At 41.7% G+C, this 24,518-nt stretch overlaps 1 protein-coding gene across 8 annotated transcripts in view; it reads right to left on the bottom strand.

The window, feature by feature from the left end:
- arl5a (ADP-ribosylation factor-like 5A) overlaps window positions 1–23,997 on the bottom strand; it is a 60,644-nt gene extending 36,647 nt beyond the window's left edge. For 7 of the 8 annotated variants that reach the window (XR_013499495.1, XR_013499491.1, XR_013499494.1 and 4 more), the window contains exons 1-2: window positions 23,612–23,988; window positions 8,329–8,389 (exon numbers count right to left, since the gene is read on the bottom strand). Coding sequence is in view for 3 of the 8 variants with exons in the window: in XM_078227965.1 (XP_078084091.1) it covers window positions 8,329–8,389; window positions 23,612–23,657 (107 nt within the window). In the remaining 5 variants the exon portion in view is untranslated. Of the gene's footprint in view, window positions 1–8,328; window positions 8,390–23,611 lie in introns of all 8 variants that reach the window. The other variant, XR_013499493.1, reaches the window with a different exon arrangement.
- Between the last annotated feature and the right edge of the window lie 521 nt (window positions 23,998–24,518).

Below are 24,518 nucleotides of genomic sequence, written 5' to 3'. Positions count from 1 at the left end.
CCGCAACTCCAGCAATCTTTGTGTCGTCCGCAAACTTACTGATCACACCAGCTACATCTTCCTCCAAATCATTTATATATATCACAAACAGCAGAGGTCCCAGTACAGAGCCCTGCGGAACACCACTAGTCACAGACCTCCAACTGGAAAAAGACCCCCCCACTGCTACCCTCTGTCTTCTATGGCTAAGCCAGTGCTCCACCCATCTAGCTAGCTCACGTTTTATCCCGTGAGATTTAACCTTTTGCACCAGCCCGCCATGAGGGACCTTGTCAAACGCTTTACTAAAATCCATATAGACGACATCCACGGCCCTTCCCTCGTCAATCGTTTTTGTCACCTCCTCAAAAAACTCAACCAAATTTGTGAAGCATGACCTCCCTCGTACAAAACCATGCTATCTATCGCTAATGAGATTATTCAGTTCTAAATGTGCATATATCCTATCTCTAAGAATTTTCTCCAACAATTTCCCTACCACGAACGTCAAGCTCACCGGCCTATAATTACCCGGGTTATCCTTGCTACCCTTCTTAAATAACGGGACCACATTTGCTATCCTCCAATCTTCTGGGACTTCACCTGCGTCCAGTGAAGAGACAAAGATTTCTGTTAGAGGCCCAGCAATTTCATCTCTTGCCTCCCTGAGGAGTCTAGGATAGATGCCATCTGGCCCTGGGGATTTGTCTGTCTTAATGTTTCCTAAAAAACCTAACACTTCCTCCCTTGTAATTGAGATTTTTTCTAACGGGTCAACACATCTCTCTGAGACACTACCAGTCAACATGTTCCTCTCCTTTGCGAATACTGGTGCAAAGTATTCGTTTAGGATCTCTCCTACTTCCTTTGGCTCTAAGCATAATTCCCCTCCTTTGTCCCCGAGAGGTCCGATTCTTTCCTTAACCCTCTTGTTCCTAACGTATGTATAAAATGCTTTAGGATTCTCCTTAATCCTGTCTGCCAAGGACATTTCGTGACCCCTTTTTGCCCTTCTAACTCCCTGTTCCGAGTTATTTTCTACTTTCTCTGTATTCCTCCAGTGCTCCATCTTTTTTAACTGCCTGGACCTCATGTATGCCTCTTTTTTCTTTTTGATTAGACCCACAATTTCACTGGTTATCCACGGCTCCCGAATCCTACCTTTCCTATCCTTCCTCTTTACAGGCACATGCCTGTCCTGCAGTCCTATCAACTGCTCCTTAAAAGACTCCCATATGCCAGATGTGGATTTACCCTCAAACAACCTCTCCCAATCAACAGCCACCAAATCCTGCCTAATCTGGCTGTAGTTAGCCTTCCCCCAATTCAGCACCTTACCCATAGGACAACACTCATCTTTTTCCATTACTATCCTAAAGTTTACAGATTATGCATATTTATGCATATCATTTGAGATAGATCTACCAGTTTATCGTACAGTATGCTTTAGTTTATATAAACATGCATAAATGTAAGTAAGAGTATACAAGTACAATATTTTCATGAGAACAAAAACTTTTTTGCACCACTTCAAGAGTTCAAGGAAAAAAATGTAGTCACTTGTTGCACTGATGCACCATCATAGAGATGGTCAAATATGGCATTGCACCAAAAGTGACAGAGTCATCGCCTAAAATATTTACTATTGCTGTCCGAGGAAGGATGTTTTGCTATAGAGGGAGTACAGGGTGGTTTACCAGGCTGATCCCTGGGATGGCAGGTCTGTCATATGAGGAGAGACTAAATCGGTTAGGATTATCTTAACTGGAGTTTACAGGGGATCCCGTAGGTGGTCACCATTTGAGGATAAGGAGTAAACCTTTAGAACTGAGATGGCGAAGGGGGGGGCGGGGGGATCAGATTATTGAATTTGATGATCAGCCATGATTATAATGAATGGTGGCGCAGGCTCGAATGGCTGAATGGCATATTCCTGCTTCGGGTTTCTATCTCCACAGTACTGTCAGATCTGCAGACAACTTCCACCATTTTCTGTTTCTCTCCGACAGCTTAGCTGACCAAATGTGCAACTTCAGTTTCAATCTGTGTGCTTTGGGGTTAGGAGGGGAAGCACAGAAAGTGGGAAGGCATTACAGTAAATGCAGTTAAACAACGGTTGCTCTTTCACAGATGAGGAACAGCATTAGCAGCAGGCCATTTACATTTCCAACTGGTTAGGTGCTGGGCATCATAAGTAGGGTAGAAACTACAGTAAAACGGAAGAGAGAAATGTGTGAAAGCTGCAGATGGGAAACATTTCTCATGCTCTTAAATCATACAGAATTCTTCAATCAACTCAGCAGAAAGGCAAGTATTACTACAAAGCTCTCAAGATCAAAAGAGAAACAGGAAAGGTGAGTACCAGATAAGTGGCCCAATCAGGCAACTGTATACATGTCACGGAGAATGCTGGCAATAGTACTCAAACGTCATGGAATGATAGAGAGCCTGCCAAGGATCATGTAATCCAATCTAACTGCTCAACCTACACTGCAAGCACAGTGGATCCTATTCAGCCAAGTAAACAACATTGGTACAATTCTACGAATACAATGGGATTTTTGTTTTAAATAAAGTGCCCATGGCCTAGCTTATCTTCCCACAACTGCCCCCCACCCCTCCAACCACTGTAACAACATTTTCCTTACACTATTCCCTCCAAGGGACATTTTTCACTTGGTGTTTGGAGGGAAGACTGACTAACCTGCTCCCTGGATTACAGAGGCCAATGTCCCCCCACCATATGCACTTTGGTGTCAAGGACCTGTATTTATTTTACAGAATAGATAGAGGGTCTCTTTTTTATGAATAAATTAACCACTGGAGCTGTAAAATACAACAGCTTCATTAGTTTGGATTTGAAGTACCTTGATTGGAAAGGGAGTACTATATCTGCAGTGAATCTGCAGGATGCTAAATAGCGCCCTGGACATTGCCAAAATAAATGCTGTGATGCACATTTGGTTTTCAGCTTTTACAGTACAAATGCGATTAAAGTGTTGAACTTATTCCACTTATACTCCATCTAAAAATAGCAGATAAATACACATTTATTTATACACCCAGGAGATGAATGGTACATTTTGTTGCTTGCACTACTTCTTGCCAACTCTTACACTTATTATACAGTATACATTAAAAAAAACAACCTATTAAAAATCTCACGCAGCTATAGAAGAAATCAACCATGACAAATAAGGTCAGAAAAGATAAATAATATTTTCCTATATAGATAATTTTGCATGCATACAAACAGACGTTGAGACTCAAACTGTAATCTGTGCTTTTTTTGACACAGGAAATATACAGGTTGCTGTAAAGTGCCCACATTACTCTACAGTCATGGGTGAAAGGCAATTAATAAATCAGTGAATGTGGATGTTATATTTCTTTTAACTGGAATAAGTGCTTAAGAAAATATGAAAAATATGCCAGCAACTGCATGTTGTTCTTCCCATGAATGGAAACATGAGTGGCAATGGAATTATAATGGCGGCACAAATTGGTTCAAAATCTATCACGCAAACCAGCCTCCCATCCATTGACTCTGTCTACACTTCCTGCTGCCTCGGCAAAGCAGCCAGCATAATTAAAGACCCCATGCACCCCAGACATTCTCTCTTCTACCTTCTTCCTTCGGGAAAAAGAGCAAAAGTCTGAGGTCACGCACCAACCGACTCGAGAACCGCTTCTTCCCTGCTGCTGTCAGACTTTTGAATGGACTTATCTTGCATTAAGTTGATCTTTCTCTACACCCTAGCTGTGACTGTAACACTACTTTCTGCACTCTCTCATTTCCTTCTCTATGAACGATATGCTTTGTCTGTATAACGCGCAAGAAACAATACTTTTCACTATGTTAGTACATGTGGCAATAATAAATTAAATCAAAATGAATATACGCAGCATTAAGATTTTTTTTAAAACAGTAATAACCAAAGAAATTTGTTTGAGATTGTGCAAAAAATAGTATTTGCAAACACTAATTACAATTTATAAAATGAACACTAGCAGGAACTTTTTAAAATAAATCTGCACATTTTGCTCAAACACAAGGCTCCTTTTATTGCTCCAAAAACGCTGGGCTCACCAAGGCTATTCTGTCGCAGTCCAAATGGCAATTACAGTAGCATTAGTTCAGCCCAATTAATGATTAACAATTAAAAACAGCAAATGCTAGAAAGACTCGGCAGATCTGGCAGCAACCGTGGAGACAGAAACGGAGTTAATGTTTTGAGTATGTATGACATAATTAATAATCACCATTGACTTTGCTGGGGAGATGGTGTGGAACCAACATAATTAATTGTTCCACTGCTTTTGGCACAAAAAAACAGCAGAGTGGTACTAAAGTGCCAAAAAATTACAGTGTGGCATTTGGGCCATAATTCCCCAAGACATCGGCACTGAACGTACAACAGTGTACGTCTCCAATAAACTCTGGACCATTGTTTAAATGGAAAAAAGAAAAAAAATGAATTAGTTAAAGGAGAAACAATATTAAAAGGCAAATGAATGAGAAAAACAGGATGTGACAAAGAGACAAATGGGTATGCAGAACTGTAGTATTTAAATTTTCAATTTATTGTATTTCAGTTTTTGAAGATTAGAGTTAAGAATGGTATTCGATAGTTAGAAATTTTACAATTAATGTGCACGTGTCAGGAAACAGCAGGAGTTTTAAGTAATCTATATTTGTATTTGTGGGTATTAGAAACTGTGATACTCTGCTATTTTGATATATTTGGGGCTTTAGATTGGTTCCACTGGTCAGCGCAACATCGAGGGCCGAAGGGCCTGTACTGCGCTGTAATGTTCTATGTTATGTGCAAGGTGGGGTTGCTTTAAGAGGCAGTGTTTTGTTACCAGAGTCGATTTGACTGGTGAACATGCAGCAGATGCTGAGAATGCAGGCTAATAATTGATTTTAGCTGGGAATGTGTTGCTTTGTAGAGTTAATGGACCCTCTGTTTATTTGGGTTCTCCTGTGATTTTAAACTAGGTATGCAGACTCTTGTGAGATTTTGATTAGGTTGGATTGTCAAGAACAGTGTAATATGAATGGGAGGAACTAATCTTGCAGGAAAGCCAGTTTCAGCTGCCTTTTAAAATACAAGCAGGTGCTGCCTGGGCTGCCAGAAGAAACAGAAGTCTCTCTCTCTCTCCAGAGGTGTTCAGAAAGCTCCAGGACTGTTCACCTAAGTCACAAACAAGGATGCCTCTGTTTTGCTAACTAATTATAAAGAGAGGTTTAAGACTAAAAGGGAAATTTTGCTTGATTGGAACTCAGTGTTAAATTAGCAGTTAAGAATTGTATCATGTCATATTTAAGTATTGTTCAATTGTTAAAAGTTAAGCTAATTTATTTGTTATAATTAAACTGTGTTGTTCAATAAACTTGGTTTTGATAAAAAGCTTTCTAGTTTGTCAGTAGAATTGTGCCTGGAGTGAAACATCCCATCTTCACACTAATGCCAAAATAGAAAATTGTTGGGATCTAGTCTGACTTCATAACATACTTTGGGATTTCTGATCGGTACCCTAACAAAAATAAAGTACAACTCTAAGTAAGTTTAATTCTGTGTTTCTGTATAAGAAAGGGTTAAAACTTAGTTTCACATTAAACAAAGGTCGATGGGTTTTGGTTTCATTTCAAACTGTGCCTGCATTATGATTAAAGGTTTACGACGTAAATGCAATTATAGAGGTAAAAAAACAATTAAGCACTCGTGGTTCAGTTGGAACCAGGTACCCAAGAAGAAAGCAGCTCCCACAGAAGCTAGCAGTGGAGGCAAGACAATGGATTAAGGGGCAGAAAGCACATCCCAGAAACTAAAGGACAGATAATTCTAGAAACCAGGGAATGAAAAGAGAAGCCCCAACGAGAGTGAAGTCAAAGAGACAAACAAGTGAAATCTGAACATGGTTCTGTTTACTGAAGTTAAAAGGAGTAGAGAGAGGTTCCCAGATAAAGACAGAGTAGAAACGTGCATGCCTGGAGAAATCGGCTAATGAGAGCCAAATATCTGAAGTAATCCGACGGTTAGTGACACCTCAATACATCCTGTGAAGCAGTGGAGTTCTGTAGGTGTGGCTGGGTACCGAAAGGTTGTGTGGAAGCTTGAATGCACATGGCAATCCAAGGCAGTGCAATAGTGGCATGCCGCAGGGATCGGTGCTGGGGCCTCAACTATTTACCATATACATAGACGATCTGGAGGAGGGGACCGAGTGTGGGGTAACAAAGTTTGCGGATGACACAAAGATGAATGGGAAAGCAAATTGCGTGGAGGACACAGAGTCTGCAGAGAGATTTGGATAGGCTAAGTGAGTGGGCAAGGATCTGGCAGATGGAGTATAACGTTGGTAAGTGTGAGGTTATCCACTTTGGAAGGAATAATAGTAAAATGGACTATTATTTAAACGGTGAAAAATTACAACATGCTACTGTGCAGAGGGACCTGGGGGTCCTTGTGCATGAATCACAAAAACTCAGTTTGCAGGCGCAGCAGGTAATCAAGAAGGCAAATGGAATGTTGGCCTTTATCGCAAAAGGGATGGAGTATAAAAGCAGGGAGGTCATGCTACAACTGTACAGGGTACTGGTGAGGCTGCACCTAGAGTACCGTGTACAATTTTGGTTCCCTTATTTAAGAAAGGATATATTAGCTTTGGAGGGGGTACAGAGAAGGTTCACCAGGTTGATTCCAGAGATGAGGGGGTTAGCTTATGAGGAGAGATTGAGTAGACTGGGCCTGTACTCATTGGAGTTTAGAAGGTTGAGGGGAGATCTTATAGAGACATACAAGATAATGAAGAGGCTAGGCAGGGTAGAAGCAGCGAGGTTATTTCCACTTACAATGGAAACAAGAACTAGGGGGCATAGCCTCAAAATACGGGGGAGTCAATTTAGAACAGAGTTGAGGAGGAACTTCTTCTCCCAGAGGGTAATGAATCTTTGGAATTCTCTGCCCAATGAAGCAGTAGAGGCTACCTCGTTAAATGTGTTTAAGTCACAGATAGATAGATTTTTAACCGTTAAGGGAATTAAGGGTTATGGGGATCGGGCAGGTAAGTGAACCCACTATCAGATCAGCCATGATCTTATTGAATGGCGGAGCAGGATTGAGGGGCTAGATGGCCTACTCCTGCTCCTATTTCTTATGTTCTTATGTAATACTGAAAAGAGAGGCTGAAATCCTGAAAGTGAATCCTTGATGAAGGCATCCAAGAGAAAGCATTATTTGGGAGAAGATTCTATGGCTTGTTTTTTCGAAAGTGGAGTTTGGAATCACTCTGGTTGAAGTAAGATTCCAGTGAGACCAGTTGGCTCACAGTGTGATAAGCATCTGGGGGGATTTGATGAGAAATCCACAGTTGTTGTATTTGGTGACATCTGTCACTTGGTTTCAGAGTGGTGTGTCTGACCACAGTTGGCCTGTTGGTTTACATGGGTTGTGTATTTACCAAGAACATTATAGTGCAGGATATATTTTGTAACTTGTGTTATCTTTAACAAGTTGCGTACATCTGTGAAGATTTTTTAAAAAAATTAGTGTTAAAAGTAGGCTTACACTAACACTGCAATGAAGTTACTGTGAAAATCCCCTAATCGCCAGACTCCGGCGTCTGTTCGGATACACAAGAGAGGATTTAGCATGGCCAGTGCATCTAACCAGCACGTCTTTGGGAGGAAACCAGAACACCTGGAGGAAATCCATGCAGACATGAGAAGAATGTGCAAACTCCGCACAGACAGTGACCCAAGCCGGGAATCGAACCTGGGTCCATGGTGCTGAGTGGCAGCAGTGCTAACCAACGTGCCACCCCTGTGTAGGTGGGTGAAGGAGTATTGCATTATAGTCCACCTTTTCACATTTAATAAACATTTTATTCTTTTTGTTAAAAAAAGTTAATTGGCAGTCCTGTGATTCTGTTCATCCACGTCGCTAAACAAAAAAAAAGATACGGTCTATCAGGCCAGGGTTGCATTCCAGGACGTGACTGTCCAGTAGGAACATTTGATGTTTTAATTTCAACGTGCAAAAGCTAAAAGCTTTTCTCTGGCAAAACCCAGAGAATAACTTTTCTTTGAAACAAGTTTGAGAGTTAAATTTGCAGCTCATTTTACTTAAAACACACAATTTATGTAGTAAGTTTTTTGTGATAAAAGCTTAACTGAAAATTACAATTGTGCAACATTAAAATAGGAAAGAATTTCAGATGACGCAACATATAAGCAAAAGTCAACACCACAAAACTGTATTGAAAACTAAAGAGTTGTATCTTTTGAGAAGACAATTCATCAATTCTAAGGGATAAGAGTTCTCTGGTCATCATTATACTTACAACTGATAAAGAATTGTTGTCTTCCCAGCATTGTCTAACCCAACGATAATTACTTTATGTTCTGAAAGAAAGATGAATCAGTGAGATTAATGAATTTCAGGAAATATTTTTTTAAAAACTACTTTGTTTTATAAACCGAATAAAGGAGCAAAAGTTATATAATTTCCAGCAATCAATCATATTAGCTTTTGGAAATAATCATCGAAATGCTGTTGGGAGCAAATTTTCTAACGAAGGCAGATACAGTGATTAGTTTTGTAGGACACTATTCTCAGTGCATAAGGTCATTGGGTCAGACATGAAGATCCTTACATTAAAAGGGAAAAGAATGACAGCTTTGAGATTTTTCAAAAATAGCGTAAAGGCCAAATTTTCAGTCCATAGGTTACCAGAATTATTTAGTGCACTTCATCTAATAGCATCAAAATTTTCAAAACAAAAAAAATATTTCTCATGTTCACAATTTACGGTAAATGGCTAACAACATGGGCTATAAATCTTCGAGATTGATGTGGGTTCGAGAGCGTAACAGATTGCTGTTTTGATATAATGATACACTGTCCTACAGATTTCTGTGGAAATTTTTTAAAAAAATATAATGAATAGATATTAATAAGGATTGAATTCAGCATTTCTCTGCCAATAGGGCAGTTGGGGGCTGGAGTGCAATGGGTACATTGCTTCAAAATTCCAAGGAATCTTCTTGTGAAACTACCAAAGCCAGAAAGAAAGCTACACACAAAATAACAAATGTGTTTCTATGGCATTATTGGAATAAGCATTTCTGGCGTGGACCAGCGGTCCTTAATGACTGAATTATTACATGTCACAATGCTAATAGTCCATAACAATAACATGCTTAAATCCCCAATTTAACTCAACAAAAGTAGTGTTTACAGCTATAACAAAGATTTTTTTGAGCAAAAAAAAAACTTCTGCATTGTTGGAAGGAATAAGCATGGGGGAGAATGGTGCCATAGGAGTAATGTCACTGGACTAGCGATCCAGAGGATCAGGCTACTTGTTCTGGGAGTATGGGTTCAAATCCCACCGAGGCAGTTGGGGGAATTTGAATACAATGAATAAAATTTGGAACTGAAAGCTGGTCTCAGTAATAGAACATAACAGCGCAGTACAGGCCCTTCGGCCCTCGATGTTGCGCCGACCAGTGGTACCATGAAGCTATCAATTGTTGTAAAAACCGATCTAATCTATTAATGCCCTTTCGGGAAGGAAATCTACCGTTCTCACCTGGTCTGGCCTGCATGTGACTCCAGTGATATGGTTGACTTCACTGCTGTCTGAAATGGTCAAACAAGTCGCTCAATTCAAGGGCAATAAATCCTGGCCTTGCCAACGATACCCCAAAAAAGAAAATTCTAGCAACAAGCAAAATTTTGCTTCCACTAACATGGCTCTTTCACCTGCCCCGTTGTAATTATATGTACATGATGCAGAAACACCCTCCCCAGCCATCAGCTTTCAAAACAGTCCCGCAAACCAGATACAAAGAGTGGAATTCGTCCAAGCTGCCATTGGTGTGTTCAATGGTGGGCACGGCAGGAGAATATGGCAGTAGGCCCAGGAATCGGTTTCACACCGGTGTGCATTTACAGTAGGATCTTCCGCTGGTGTCCGCCATGGCAAGTTAAAAGCTCAGAGGGCCGGCATGAACCTCATTTGCACCTTGCTAATGAGATGCAGATAAAGGCCCGACTCCACGTCAGATTCTCCGCGATACGAGCAGGATAATTTGCCAGCGTGAAACACATTTGAAAAAATGTAGCACACAAATGTCGGGAATCATCTGAACAATGCCTAGGACAGCCTTTGGAACTCAGGATGGAGGACGTCCACAGCCCTGGACCACCACAGCAGTGGGTCCGGGGTACAACAACAGGTAGACCTTCCAGGTAAGGTGTCATGGAGGGGTCCATCTTTGAGCCTCAGAATGTTCCAGGAGATCTATCTTCATTCTCAGGAGGTCATCTTCCGGTCTCAGACTCCTCCCAAAAATATATCTGTATTTTCAGGAGGTCCACCTTCATTCTCCAACAGTCAGTGATGTTGGGAGCTTTCTCAATATACAGCTGGACACGACAGCAGACTACATGCCATCAATGCTTCAACACCCCCCACTGAATACTGCGTGAAACGCATGGGTATATAATTAATGAAGTCAAAGCCAGAGGATTTGGTGCGTCTTCCAGCCAGCACCGTGGGGAACCCTACATTCCTGCACCCAACTCTGCCCAAAGTACCATTAGTTGTTCGAATACACATCTTAAAGTTCACTAAGGAAAAAGATAGCCTTTCATTTCATATTCACTCTACCAATAATTGCATTGGAACAATAATATCCCATTAGTGTCTACAGTTCTAGTAATTGTAAAACTCTTTAATTCCATTACATGATGAGGGCACCACCTGCACTTCCAGCTTTCCTTGTCCTGCCCAATTGGCCTTGAGAAGGTGGTGATCAACCAACACCTTGAATACAACTGGTTGACCTATCTGGCCATTTCAGCAGATAGTGTGAAATCAGCCACACAGGATCTGGAGTCACACATAGGCCAAACAGACAAAGGACAGCTGATTCATGAACAAGATGGGATTTTGCAACAATGCAGTACTTTAGAGTGTTACGTCCAGTTCTGGGTGCCATCTTTCAGCAAGAATGTGAAGACTTTTGCGAGGGTGCAAAAAACATTCATGAGAACGGTTCCAAGGATGAGCAACTTCAGTTACATAAATAGATTGGAGAAGTTAGGACTGTTTTCCTGAGAGAAATGGTTGAGAGGAAATTTTGAGAAGTATCAAAATCGTGGGGATGGGGGGGTGGGGGTCTGGACAGATTAGATAGGGAGCAACTGTTCCCACTCATGAAAGGGTCGAGTAAGGGGCACAGATTTGAAGCAACTAGTAAAGAAACAAAGAAGTGATGAGGGGAAAAACGTTTTTTACATAGTGAGTGGTTAGGATTGTACTGTCCAAGTGTGTGGTGGAGGCAATTTCAACTAGACTGCCATCTGAAAAGTAAAAATGTACAAGGTTATGGAGATATGGCACTTGGTGAGCTGTTCATTCAGACAGCCAGTGCAGACGCTGTGGGCCGAATGACCTCCATTTGCACCATACCAATTCAGTAATTCTGTAATGGTAACCATTACTGATAGCAGATTTTTCGGACATATTTATTTAATTAATTGAATTTAAATTCCCCAACTTCCCCAATGATGACATTTGAATGCTCATCTTCAGAACATTAATCCAGGCCCCAAATTACCAATTCAGGAACATCACCACTACACTACCATACTACAATGGCTGTACTTCATTGGCCAGCAAGCATCTTAAGGGCCCCCGAAGTTATAAAAGGCGCATCACAAATATGAGTCTTCAGAAGTTTGGATAACTAATTTTGAAAAAGATCAATTCAGCATTTTTGATCCTTGAATGGACAACTATAATGATACTGTAGGCGGCACGATCGCACAATAGCACTGCTGCTTCACAGCTCCAGGGACCTGGGTTCGATTCCCGGCTTGGGTCACTGTCTGTGCGGAGTCTGCACATTCTCTCCGTGTCTGCGTGGGTTTCCTCCGGGTGCTCCAGTTTCCTCCCACATTCTGAAAGACGTGCTGGTTAGGTGCATTGACCCGAACAGGCGCCGGATTGTGGCGACTAGTAGAATTTCACAGTAACTTCATTGCAAGTGTTAATGTAAGCATTATTTGTGACTAATAAATAAACCTTACTTTATTATACTTAAAAATTACAGTTTTAAAACCATCACTGCAACAAAGATCATAGAACATTACTGTGGTAGCCAGTCATACTGTGTTTGAATTTTTCAGACAAATTACAGGAATATATCTTAGTGTTGAACACAAATAAAAATCAAAACTGCTGGGATTCACTGCAGATTCAATAGCATTTAAGGAAGAAAATGTTATTTTGATTATTCATACACTGTTGGAACTTGCCAGCAGTCTTTTATATACGTTTTACAGCGGAGGTAGGAATGCATTTTAAAGTGGTTATGCACTTTGAAGTTCAGGTGATAGTGCAACTTATGACATCGTTGAAAGTCACCTCAATGAGTCAATGTTGCTGCTGGGTAATGTACTCCTAGCATTGCTCTACCCACTGAGGAGAAAAATAAAGTGTTGAACAAAGAGAGGGGTGTGGCCAATTTAAAATGATTACGCATTTCATACTCAGCCTGGCACACAATCAAACTTACAACTCACATCCTTTTATTGCCCTAGAGTCTGCAGTTTAATAAAGAGAAGGCAGTGGCGCAGTGGAATTGCTCTTGGACAAGTAATCCTAGAGGCCCAGGGTAATGCTTTGAGGACCTGGGTTAGAATCCCACCAAGAGCAGATGGTGAAACTTGAATTCAATAAAAATCTGAAATTAAAAATCTAAAAGTGACCATGAAACCATTGTCACTTGTCGCAGAAACCCTTCTGCTTTACTAATGTCCTTTAGCAAAGGAAATTTTCCATCCTTTTTGGTCTGGCCTACATGTGTCTCTAGAGTCAGCAATGTGATTGACTTTTAAATGCCCCCAGAGATGGACAGTAAATACTAGCTCAGCCAGCGATGCTCAGATCCCACAAACAATTTTTTAAAAAGCATACCATCACAATCACACTATTCTTCTAACTCGTATTACTGAAATGTATCACTAAACATAAATACATCAGAGAATCATGGAGTCCCTACAGTGCAGAAGGAGGACATTCTGCCCATCGGGCCTGTACCACAACAATCCCACCCAGGCCCCATCCCCATTAACCATGTCACCCAAAACCTCACAACTTGGCCAAAAGGAAACAACAGCCAAATATGGGCTCGTCAGGGATTTGAACCCCGGTCCTCTCGCAAAGTCTTTGTTTGCCCTACCCAAAGCAAGAATCATACCCCTAGACTAACAAGCCACCATTTCAGTAACACCTTTAAAATTTGTCTGTTACTTCAATATGAAAGGAGTTCAGTAAATTCTTTCTCAGAGTATTTAGAACAGTGCTCATTCCAGCATCTTATTACAACTAGCCATCTGAAACGAACACATTATTTTTTGCAAACAGAATAATTTCCTCAAAAGCCCAATATATATTGAAGGTGAATTTAACAAATACTCATTGAAAGAAAAAGTGAAAAAAAACTCTTGAAAATAACAATTCAACTAAGAGAATGCTTTGGATTAACAGATAGCACAGAATGTTTGTTTTAAATTACATGGAAAGCAAAGGCCAGAGTCAGTAGCTTAAAAAAACCCCAGAGGGGTGATTTTACCAGCTCACCCCGCCCATTGGTATTTCCAAATGGTGCGGGGCTCGCAATCGGCCACGGGCTCCCGCGATAGCTTGGCAGGTGGGGTGGGGGAAGGGAAAGGGGGTGGGGGGGATGTTCATTGAGGCCAGCTGCAGCAGCAGAGGCCTGACCGGTCTTTCCCTCAGACCTGTCAGGCCTCTGCTGGTCTATTGTTCACGTACAGCCACAGAGGTCTGCACATGCGCAACTGTGTCCTCTGCTGCTATGGCTGGCTGGTGATTTAAGACCCACCCACTGCCCCGACAGGCGAGGAATGGTTTAGCCCATTTTTCCATGCACTAAGTGCACTAAATTCTGGATTTGAACTTGCCCAAAAATGGGTGAGAACCCCTCCAGTTTTGCCGCCCATCCTGGACTTAGAAGTTTTTTGGTAAGATCATAAGATCACCTCCCCAGTAGTTTAAATAACCCTTAAAAACATCCCTAATCACCTGTCCAATAGTACACATTTAAGTTTGCTATTTGTAGTGATTCTTCAGTGCTCAAGGTAGAAGAATATTTTAAAAACAAGTCAGTTGCAGGGCTATGTTTTCTCCATTTTGACCCCTGGAGAGCAAATCCTATCCGACTGCATCAGTATACGTCCAATTTACACAATGACCATCCTTGTGATTTTTGGTATTGTCCATTGACATTTATTTAATACCTTTAATGGAACTAAATGTCACAAGGTGCTTCACAGGGGAGTTAGCAAATAAAATCTGACACCAACTAACGCAAGGCGATATTAGAAGTGACCAAAAGCTTTGCCCAAGGAAAGTTTTAAGAAGCATCTTGAAAGGATTTTTTTCATGGGATGCAGGGGTTGCTGGCGAGGCCAGTATTTGTTGCCCATCCCTAACTGCCCTTACACTAATTGAATCAAATGTGCTAGGATAGCCAAGTGTCAACCACATTGCTGTGGGTCTAGTTACATGTAACCCAGAAGCGCCAAGGATGGCAGATTTCCTTCCTTTAATGGACAACCAAATGAGTCTTTATAACAATCGATGATAGTTTTATGGTCATCATTACTGAGACTGGCTTTATATTCCAGGTTTGTTAATGAAATTTAAATTCCACCAGCTACTATGATGGGATTTAAACCTATGTCCTTAAAGCATTAGCCTAGGTGTCTGGATTACTAGTCCAGTGACATTACCACTATGCCACCATCTTTCCCTAAAAGGGTTGAAACTGCTGAAGGCATTGCCATCATTGGTAACCAATATCAATCAAAATGGGCTAGGAATCTTTTACTTTCAAGTGTTGTTGTGTGGCACCTTTTTTATAATGTGTTATTTTACAAAATAGAAAGAAATGTCTGATTTATACACACCATTTATAAACTTTGGAATGTCATGGTAAAGTTAAAATCAAGGATGCACAGGAAGCCAGAAATTGAGAAACTTGAGAGAGAGTAAGCAACAAGGCAATGGTGGGATTTTAAAACAAGTATGTGAATTTTAAAATCAAAGCACTGCAGGACTGGAAGCCAAGTTAGCAAACACAGGAGACCAGCAACAGAGATTTGGATGAGACCAAGATTATAGCATGCAAAGTGGGAGTCTTAAATGTATTCAATGATGGATCATCCAGAAGCCTCTGGGGTAAATAATTCCAAAGATTCACAACCCTTCGAGTGGAATAATTTCTCTTCATCTCAGTCCAATATCCTATCTTTCCTCCTAGGACAACACTCTAATTTCAGGAATCAATCTAGGGAATCTTTACTGCTAGGTTTCCATCTTCAGCAATCATTACACTACTCTTGATCCCCTTGTCTAAGTCATCGACACTAGAGATAGAAGTTATTGAGTCTTTGTTCTTAGTCAGTTTAAGTTGGCCTAGCTTTCACTGCCATACAGCAACGACCTTTAGGTGGCTGGTGATACTTAGCTAATTTTGTATCTATGCAGCCATTGTCCCTTTAAATCACATTTGCTACATGTTAGTTAACATGTTTCTTGTGGTATTTTACCAAAAGCATTTTCAAACTTCACATACACAAAACCTACCCATATCAACTCTCTTCATTACTTCAAAGAGTTCAATCAAGTTCGCCAAACGTGCTTTGCCTTTAACAAATCGATGTTAGCTTTCATTTATCAACCTCTATTTTGCCAAGTGCCAATTCGTTATGCTCTGTATTATTGGTACAGTTTCACACCATAGCCGTCAGGCTACTGACACTGTCGCCGGGATTTTTTAAAAGTCAGTTGTGCAAGTGATACAGTACTTCCGGCAACGTAGCATGCCCTCAGTGAAATTGATCCCAATTTATCCACAGGCAATCCTCACAACGTTGCAAAGAATTGAACGGATTTTTTAGCCAGTTTGAAAATGAAGGATTTGAAGAACATGCAATTTGGAAGCAGGCTTCACTTCTCGAATTAGAAGGATTTCATATTATCAACAAAAGGGAGGTGGGGAAGCAATTCAATGGAGTGAATCAACTGAAACCATGCAGGTCAGGTAAGATCAGCGGAAAACCTAAGGAACCATAGAAAGAAACCGTAGAAAAGTTATGCCACAGAAAGGTTATTCAGCCCATCATCAATGGATGATGCTGTTTTGACCTTGACTTCTAGAAAAAGTGAGAGGGCATGGGATCCAAGGGGCTGCTGCCCTGTGGATCCAGAACTGGCTTGCCCAAAGGAGGCAGAGAGTGGGTATAGATGGGTCTTTTTCTAAATGGAGGCCGGTCACCAGTGGTGTGCCCCAGGGATCTGTTCTGGGACCCTTGCTGTTTGTCATTTTCATAAATGACCTGGATGAGGAAGTGGAGGGATGGGTTGGTAAGTTTGCCGACGACACGAAGGTTGGTGGGGTTGTGGATAGTCTGGAGGGATGTCAGAAGTTACAGAGGGACATAGATAGGATGCAAGACTGGGCGGAGAAGTGGCAGATGGACTTCAACCCAGATAAATGCGTAGTGGTCCATTTTGGCAGGTCAAATGGGATGAAGGAGTACAATATAAAGGGAAAGACTCTTAGTACTGTGGAGGATCAGAAGGACCTTGGGGTCCGGGTCCATAGGACTCTAAAATCGGGACCCGCAGGTGGAGGAGGTGGTTAAGAAAGCGTATGGTGTGCTGGCCTTTATCAATCGAGGGATTGAGTTTAGGAGTCCGGGGATAATGATGCAGCTATATAAGACCCTCGTCAGACCCCACTTGGAGTACCGTGCTCAGTTCTGGTCGCCTCATTACAGGAAGGATGTGGAAAAGATTGAAAGGGTGCAGAGGAGATTTACAAGGATGTTGCCTGGATTGAGTGGCATGCCTTATGAGGTTAGGCTGAGGGAGCTCGTCTTTTCTCCTTGGAGAGACGTAGGATGAGAGGAGACCTAATAGAGATATACAAGATGTTGAGAGGCATAGATTGGGTGGACTTTCAGAGGCTTTTTCCCAGGTGGAAATGGCTGCTACGGGAGGACACAGTTTTAAGGTGCTGGGGGGTAGGTACAGGGGAAATGTTAGGGGGAAGTTTTTCACACAGAGGGTGGTGGGCGAGTGGAATCGGCTGCCGTCAGTGGTGGTGGAGGCAAACTCAATAGGGTCTCTTAAGAGACTCCTGGATGAGTACATGGGACTTAATAGGATGGAGGGTTATAGGTAGGCCTAAAAGGTAGGGATATGTTCGGCACAACTTGTGGGGCCGAAGGGCCTGTTTTGTGCTGTAGGTTTTCTATGTTTCAAAAGGCAACTATGCTCATGTGACCTTCACTGATTCCACTTCAGCTTCCAATATCATGTGACCATCAAGCACATTGAGAAATTGAAAACCCCAAAGCCAATTCCACTCTCCTACTTTGGATCAGTGATTTCCTTCACAACAGAACCCAAAAGATATTAGTTTCTGGGATTGACTGAGAGCCCGCATTAATGAATATTGGATCTCTTCTGGGCAGTGTGCTTTCACCTTTGCTTTTCATCCTCTACACAAATGACTGTCGGTCAGACAACTTAATGATCTTGGAGTATGCTGATGATACGGTACTTGTAGATCTTCGAAGGAATAATAAAGTAAACCATAAGAACTTGTGGAGAAGTTTGTAAAATGGTGCGATGCCAATTCTCTTAACATAAACAAAAGAACTAGTTATAGACTTTAGGAAAAAGCCAGTTATTTGTATTGCTCTCATGAAGATACATAATGTGCACATACTTGTAGCTGGTAACAATTTCAAAGTAGGTAAGTTCAATCGGAGGGAACAGTGTACAGACGTGCTAGCTAAAGGACACACGATTACACCATCTCACACAATGAAAATCCTTTCAAGTAGATCCCACTATTATGAAACTTTTCAATACAGCTGTCACTGAGGGTGCTATCCTTTTTGGATGTCTCTCCTGGCACAGTGGTCTTAGGAAAGCAGACTCTTTAACAGTACAGAAATTATTGAACCAGGGAGGAAAAATATTTAGAACCATAGAAAATTACAGCTCAGAAACAGGCCTTTTGGCCCTTCTTGTCTGTGCCGAACCATTTTATGCCGAGTCCCACTGCACTTGGACCATATCCCTCCACACCCCTCTCATCCATTTGATGAGCATATCTTTCAAATCTGCTCTCAAAGAATTTTGGCAAAAGTAGTGTCATGTATAAAGAGAACCACCCTTTGTCTCAGTGTTACTATTTGATGTGTTCAGAGAAAAAGTGAAAATCCTTTATGCGCTGGTCAAATTGACTCGAACTCATTTATGCCTTTTTCTATAAGAACTTTTAACAGGAGTTTGATGAATGGGTGAGGATATACACTCATGAAGTGAGTCTCTGTCTAACTATTTTAATAGTATTGGAGTAGTTTTAATAAATACTGATTAAAGTGAGATCTGTGATAGGGTCATTTTCATTCTTGTCACTGTTATTAATTTATATGTAATCTTTGAATGAGTAATGTACCTGAATTGGATTTCTACATCAACGATAAAGTGAAATTGAATCAAATGCTTGAATGTTACTCAAAACTTGCAAGTTGCACAATTCTTATTGTTTCTAAAGTTTTTACTCAACAACCAAAACTTTAGTAGTTACTGCCATCAAGACAACCTGGTTCAAACTCAGAAGATGTCAACAATGATTGCAAGACTCAGTAGCTAGTTGTAATTCAAGGTGATGCAGACTTCCAACAATGTTCCACTTCAGACACACCTTAGTAATTATACACGTTTGCCAGATTGTCCGCCACTGTTTATTTGCATTCTGAACTTCAGCTTAAAATATTACTAATCCATTTTTGCTTCTCAAGGAAACTTATTTTTCAAGTCTTAGCCTCATTTGTGTAGTGGTAACAGACTTCGTAAATGAAAAAAGTCCCCTGTATAAAGGGTGGTTAACACCCTCCCATTTCCCAAAAAGCATTAAAAACAATAATTAAAAGAAACAACTACTTCTCCTTTTAGCTAGATTTGGTAGATTAACAGACACCAGACCGTAATGAAACACTTCGATCAGTGCATCACCTGAAAAATCATGTGAAGCAGATGTGAAAACAGTCTTTCTAACTCCAGTTTAAATTCAATGCAAAATGTCAGCACATCTGACAGCTGTAAATGTCACTTCAGCCCACAACTGCCCAGGGTTCACGTAACACAAACGGCTAGTGTTAGAAACAATTCACTTTGGGCGTTGCAGATTAACAGCGAGCTAATCCCATTCAATACCACAGCCAAAATTGCAGGTGTTGAAAATGCATGTTTGCAGTACAAAAAACACTTTAAAGTGTTTTTTTTACTTGATATTGAAACAAACATATTGCACAATTCTGAGCCAGTGGTTTGTGCATAATAAACCAGTTAGTTACTCTTTTCACAAATCATGCTATTGATGCCACTTAGTGGTTTAGTTAGCATAAACCTTTGGTCACAAGATTTGCCTAAGCAATGATACCTCTTATAATATTTACCATTGTTCCCTTTTGTGTACAACATTAACAACACTTAACATTGTCAATTCACGTCATTGTCAAAATGAAAGGATTCAGGCTTGTGGTTTTATAAGTTTCTATGAGATCCCCTTTCACTCTCCAATGAATATAATCCTAACCAATTTAAGTCTCTCCTCATATGGCAGACCTGCCATCCCAGGAATCAGCCTGGTAAACCTTTGCTGCACTCCCTCTATAGCAAGTACATCATTCCTCAGATAAGGACACCAAAACTGCACACAATACTCTAGGCGTGGCCTCACCAATGCCCTGTACAATTGCAGTAAAACATCCCTATTCCTATACTGAAATCCTCTTGCTATGAAGGCCAATATATCATTTGCCTTCTTTACTGCCTGCTGTACCTGCACACTTACTTTTAGCGACTGATGCACGAGGACACCAAGGTCTCTGAGTATCCACCTCTCTGAATTTACACCCATTCAAATAATAATGTGTTCCTATTTTTGCTACTGAAGTGGATAACCTCACATTTATCCACATTATACTGCATCCGCCATGTATATGCCCACACATTCAGCCTATCGAAATGAAGCTAAAGCATCTCTACATCCTCCTGACAGCTCACCCTCCCACTCAACTTTGTATCATCTGCAAATTTGGAGATAATACACTTAGTTCCCTCTTCCAAATGATTAATATATAATGTGAACAGTTGGGGTCCTAGCACAGATCCCTACAGTACCTCACTAGTCACTGCCTGCCAATCGGAAAAATATCCATTTATGCCAACTCTTTGCTTTCTAACTGCTAACCAGCTTTCGATCCATCTCAAGATACTACTCACAATCCCATGCGCTTTAACTTTACATAATAGTCTGCTAGGAGAGACCTTGAGATTGCCTCACTGAGACCAGTTTTCGGTTTTCCAAACAAGCAGTTTGCACAACATAAAGCTCATGAACTCCCTTTCTGCAGTTCCTTGAACTTGTTTTCTCCTTTTTGCATATTCAATATTATTGAAGGTTGATCTTTCCGTTTGAAGGAACAGTACCCAAAATATTAACCTGTCTTTCTACAGTTACTGACAGGCCTGTAAATGTGTCAAAGTTATGGAGAAGGATATTTTGAAGTAATTGGGAGATGGATTAAAGGGGAATGAAGGAGATTTTTTTTCACCCGGAAGGTCTTGGCAATCTGGAACTCACTGCCTGAAAGGGTATTTTCATCATAACTCACATCACATTTAAAAAGTGCTTGCTTCTTCAGAAATTCTGATTGTGAGGACAATGTATCGATAGAAAAGAAAACAACATCTTGCTAATTGAAAGTTCATTTACAATCAGTTGAGAAATTGAAGGAACCTTGCCCTGATCTTTTACATGTTCCTCTAACCCTCAATCGGATCATGGCTGAGCTAAAGTCAACATGTTATACAAGTACCTGGAGGAGTTCTGAGTTTACACCTGAATGTGGCATGTAACTTCACTGCTAGAGGCATTGAGTGAAGGTGGGTTTAAAAGGTGCTCAATTAATTCAACCGGCTTCTGCCATTTAAAAAAGTAGCTGTCAGGGGAAACAACTCCTTCATTTAAGTTAAATACAATTCTCAGTCTGCAATCTCTCTGGTATTACCAGTTGCACTTTGAAGTAATCAGCAATAAGGCTGTGACTCGTGTATAATAAAGCTTCAGAGCATTAAAAAGGGCAACCATTAGCACTGTATTGCAAAACAGAACTTTTCTTATCTATTTTGCCACATAAGCAAAACGTTTACTACTGCATTTCTATTTTCCCAACTGGTCATTTTCTGTTTTTCTACAGAACTCATCAACATTACTTACATAGAAAAGAGCAGTGACTTTAATTTGCAACTTCAACAGTATGTGCAGTTAAGTTCTGCATTGTAAAGGAAGAAAAATACATAGTCTACTTCAAGGAATGCCAGAATACCTTCGATATCACACAGGGTCAAAGTTGGCAGCTAAATGATAATGTATTACTAAGCCAAATCTTTAAATCTGGAAGAAACATTCTGAAGGGTAGTTTAACTTCTTGTACATTTATACAATAATGATGATCAAAAAGCTTTTCTCTCAAACTATTTATGACAAATAAGTTACACCATGAAACCAGGTTCCATGGTTGTGATGTGGAGATGCCGGCGTTGGACTGGGGTCTAATCAGTATTCTGCAACTTGATTTTGTGTCTCTGTGCCCTGTTTGAGAGCACATTTCCACTCCATCTGACGAAGGAGCAGCGCTCCGAAAGCTAATGGTATTTGCTACCAAATAAACCTGTTGGACTTTAACCTGGTGTTGTTAAAACTCTTACTGTGTATCACTCTGTTGCCATTGATTTTCAGTTTTAGCCTGCAAAATAGAAACTAACACTCAAACACTTCGTGAAACAGGTACACTGAAATAAAACAAGTGTAAAATTCCACAGCCACTGGAACCAGAAATCACAATTGGTACCAAAAGACAGCATCCACCTCGAGTAATCAGAGATGATGCCCACACAGATAGAAGACAAACCCTCCTTTTTAAATATGTCACTAACTTATTCCTGTGCAAGCTGAATATATGTCTTATTATACAAAATAAATAGAACCTGACATGTATGGCACACAGTCAAATTAGGTGCAGAATGGTCTATTTGTCATTCTGATTGTACTTGAACTCAATACTGCAAATTTAAAACAGAATCAAGAAAATGTCAGCAGCGAGGTTCATGATCAAAAATTGTTTTTTCTGAACAGAGTTATAAGCAGACCACGTCCAAAAGTTACAGATGAGAGTGAATGAGTCAGACATTGCCAACGAAATGTAGTGAAGTGCATATGGAAACCAAAACAGAAAGAAACTGCATATACTTAGGCAGAGTAAATCCACTGCCCTGTTATTGAAATAAGATGGAGGGCAAATAAATAGAGCACGACTGGGTAGGTCAGACACATGTGAAGCTCAATGGATCTGAAATTATGAGCGAATTAAACCCGATTGATCAAATATAAATGAGACAGATTAAATAGCCAGGCTGTGCCTAACACCGTAAATAAGACTGGGGCTGACTTTCAAAATGAATAATTGGGTAAAGTTGGTAGGAATGAGAGAGATAGAGAGAGAATAAATGGGTCTGAAATTGCGACACTGAATGAATCGAAGATAACAATGAGCGAGGGAGTGGGGGGTGAGTGAGATTGGTGTGGCAGTCTGCCTGAGGCGGTGACTGTGAATACAGAAAGTGACGCTGGCTGAGGCTGTGATTATGAATACAGAGTGTGAGGCTGGCTGAGGCTGTGATGGGCGGCACGGTAACACAGTGGTTAGCACAGTGGTTAGCACTGCTGCTTCACAGCTCCAGGGACCTGGATTCGATTCCCGGCTCGTGTCGCTGTCTGTGTGGAGTTTGCACATTCTCCTCGTGTCTGCGTGGGTTTCCTCCCACAGTCCAAAGATGTGCGGGTTAGGTTGATTGGCCATGCTTAAATTGCCCCTTAGTGTCCTGAGATGTGTAGGTTAGAGGGATTAGTGGGTAAAATATGTAGGGATATGGGGGTAGGGCCTGGGTGGGATTGTGGTCGGTGCAGACTCATAGAAATCATAGAAACCCTACAGTGCAGAAGGAGGCCATTCGGCCCATCGAGTCTGCAGCGACCACAATCCCACCCAGGCTCTACCCCCACATATTTACCCGCTAATCCCTCTAACTACGCATCTCAGGGACAATTTTTAACCTGGCCAATCAACCTAACCCGCACATCTTTGGAGTGTGGGAGGAAACCGGAGCACCCGGAGGAAACCCACGCAGACACGAGGAGAATGTGCAAACTCCACACAGACAATGACCCGAGCCGGGAATCGAACCCGGGACCCTGGAGCTGTGAAGCAGCAGTGCTAACCACTGTGCTACCGAATGGCCGAATGGCCTCTTTCTGTTCTGTAGGGTTTCTATGATTGTGAATACAGAGAGTGGGACTGGCTGGTTGTGAGGGGGGTTTGAAGTGAGCAGTCAGACCCCCTCTCTCCCTCTCAGGCGCCTCACCCGCTGCTCAGGGCCCCACCTTGGTGGTTGAAGAGTCTCCAGAGTTTGGTGAAGATGATTCCCATTCTCCAGGCAGGCGCGGGGCCCCTGTGCCAACGGGTCTCGCCAGCGACAAGGCCGGGGCCTCCTGCCGGGGGCCCGAGTACAGCGGCAGCAGCGGCGGCGGGTGGTCCGGAGACTGGCCTCAGCCCCACTCCCTGGGTGTAGAGCAGCGAACCAATAAAGTCCAAGAAGCTCCCTCTCCCGAGGCACTTTCTTCAACAGCGACCGCCGCTCAGTAACACGTAGCCCGGAGAAAACCCCATCACAACGCAGCCTGAAGATGGACAACTGCCCACCGGCCTGTCCGCTCCACCAGAGCGGACCAACTGCGCCTGCGCATTAACCCCCAGCGAGCAACGCGCCTGCGCGCCAACCTGCTGGCACATAATCGCGCCTGCGCGCCAACACGCTAATACACAACTGCGTCTGCGCGCCGAAAGGCAGCCTGCCGTGTATACGCTTGCGCGTCGAACAGCACCCTGTCGTGTATACGTGTGCGCACAACGGTTTCTGACTTGGACGTTGTGCCTGCGCCCTAAGGTTTGCTTACCTGTCCAGGTCTGGCAGGAGCACAATTACATTGTCCATGTCAGGAGAGGTGATGGCCTAGTGGTATTATCACTAACCCAGAAACTCAGCTATTGTTCTGGGGACCCGTGTTCAAATCCCACCACAGCAGGTGGTGAAGTTTAAATTCAATAAAAATTAAGAATCTAATGACGACCATGAAACCGATTGTGTGTTGGAAAAACTCATCGGAGTTCACTAATGTTCTTTAGGGAAGGAAATCTGCCGTCCTTACCTGGTCTGGCCTACATGTGACTCCAGAGCCACAGCAATGTGATTGACTCTCACCTGCTCTCCAAGGGCAACGAGGGATGGGC

This window comes from Mustelus asterias, chromosome 14 (genome assembly GCF_964213995.1).
Source record: "Mustelus asterias chromosome 14, sMusAst1.hap1.1, whole genome shotgun sequence".
Classification (NCBI taxonomy): Eukaryota; Metazoa; Chordata; class Chondrichthyes; order Carcharhiniformes; family Triakidae; genus Mustelus; species Mustelus asterias.
Note: the sequence above shows the minus strand (reverse complement) of the source record. Positions and strands in the feature narration are given on the sequence as shown.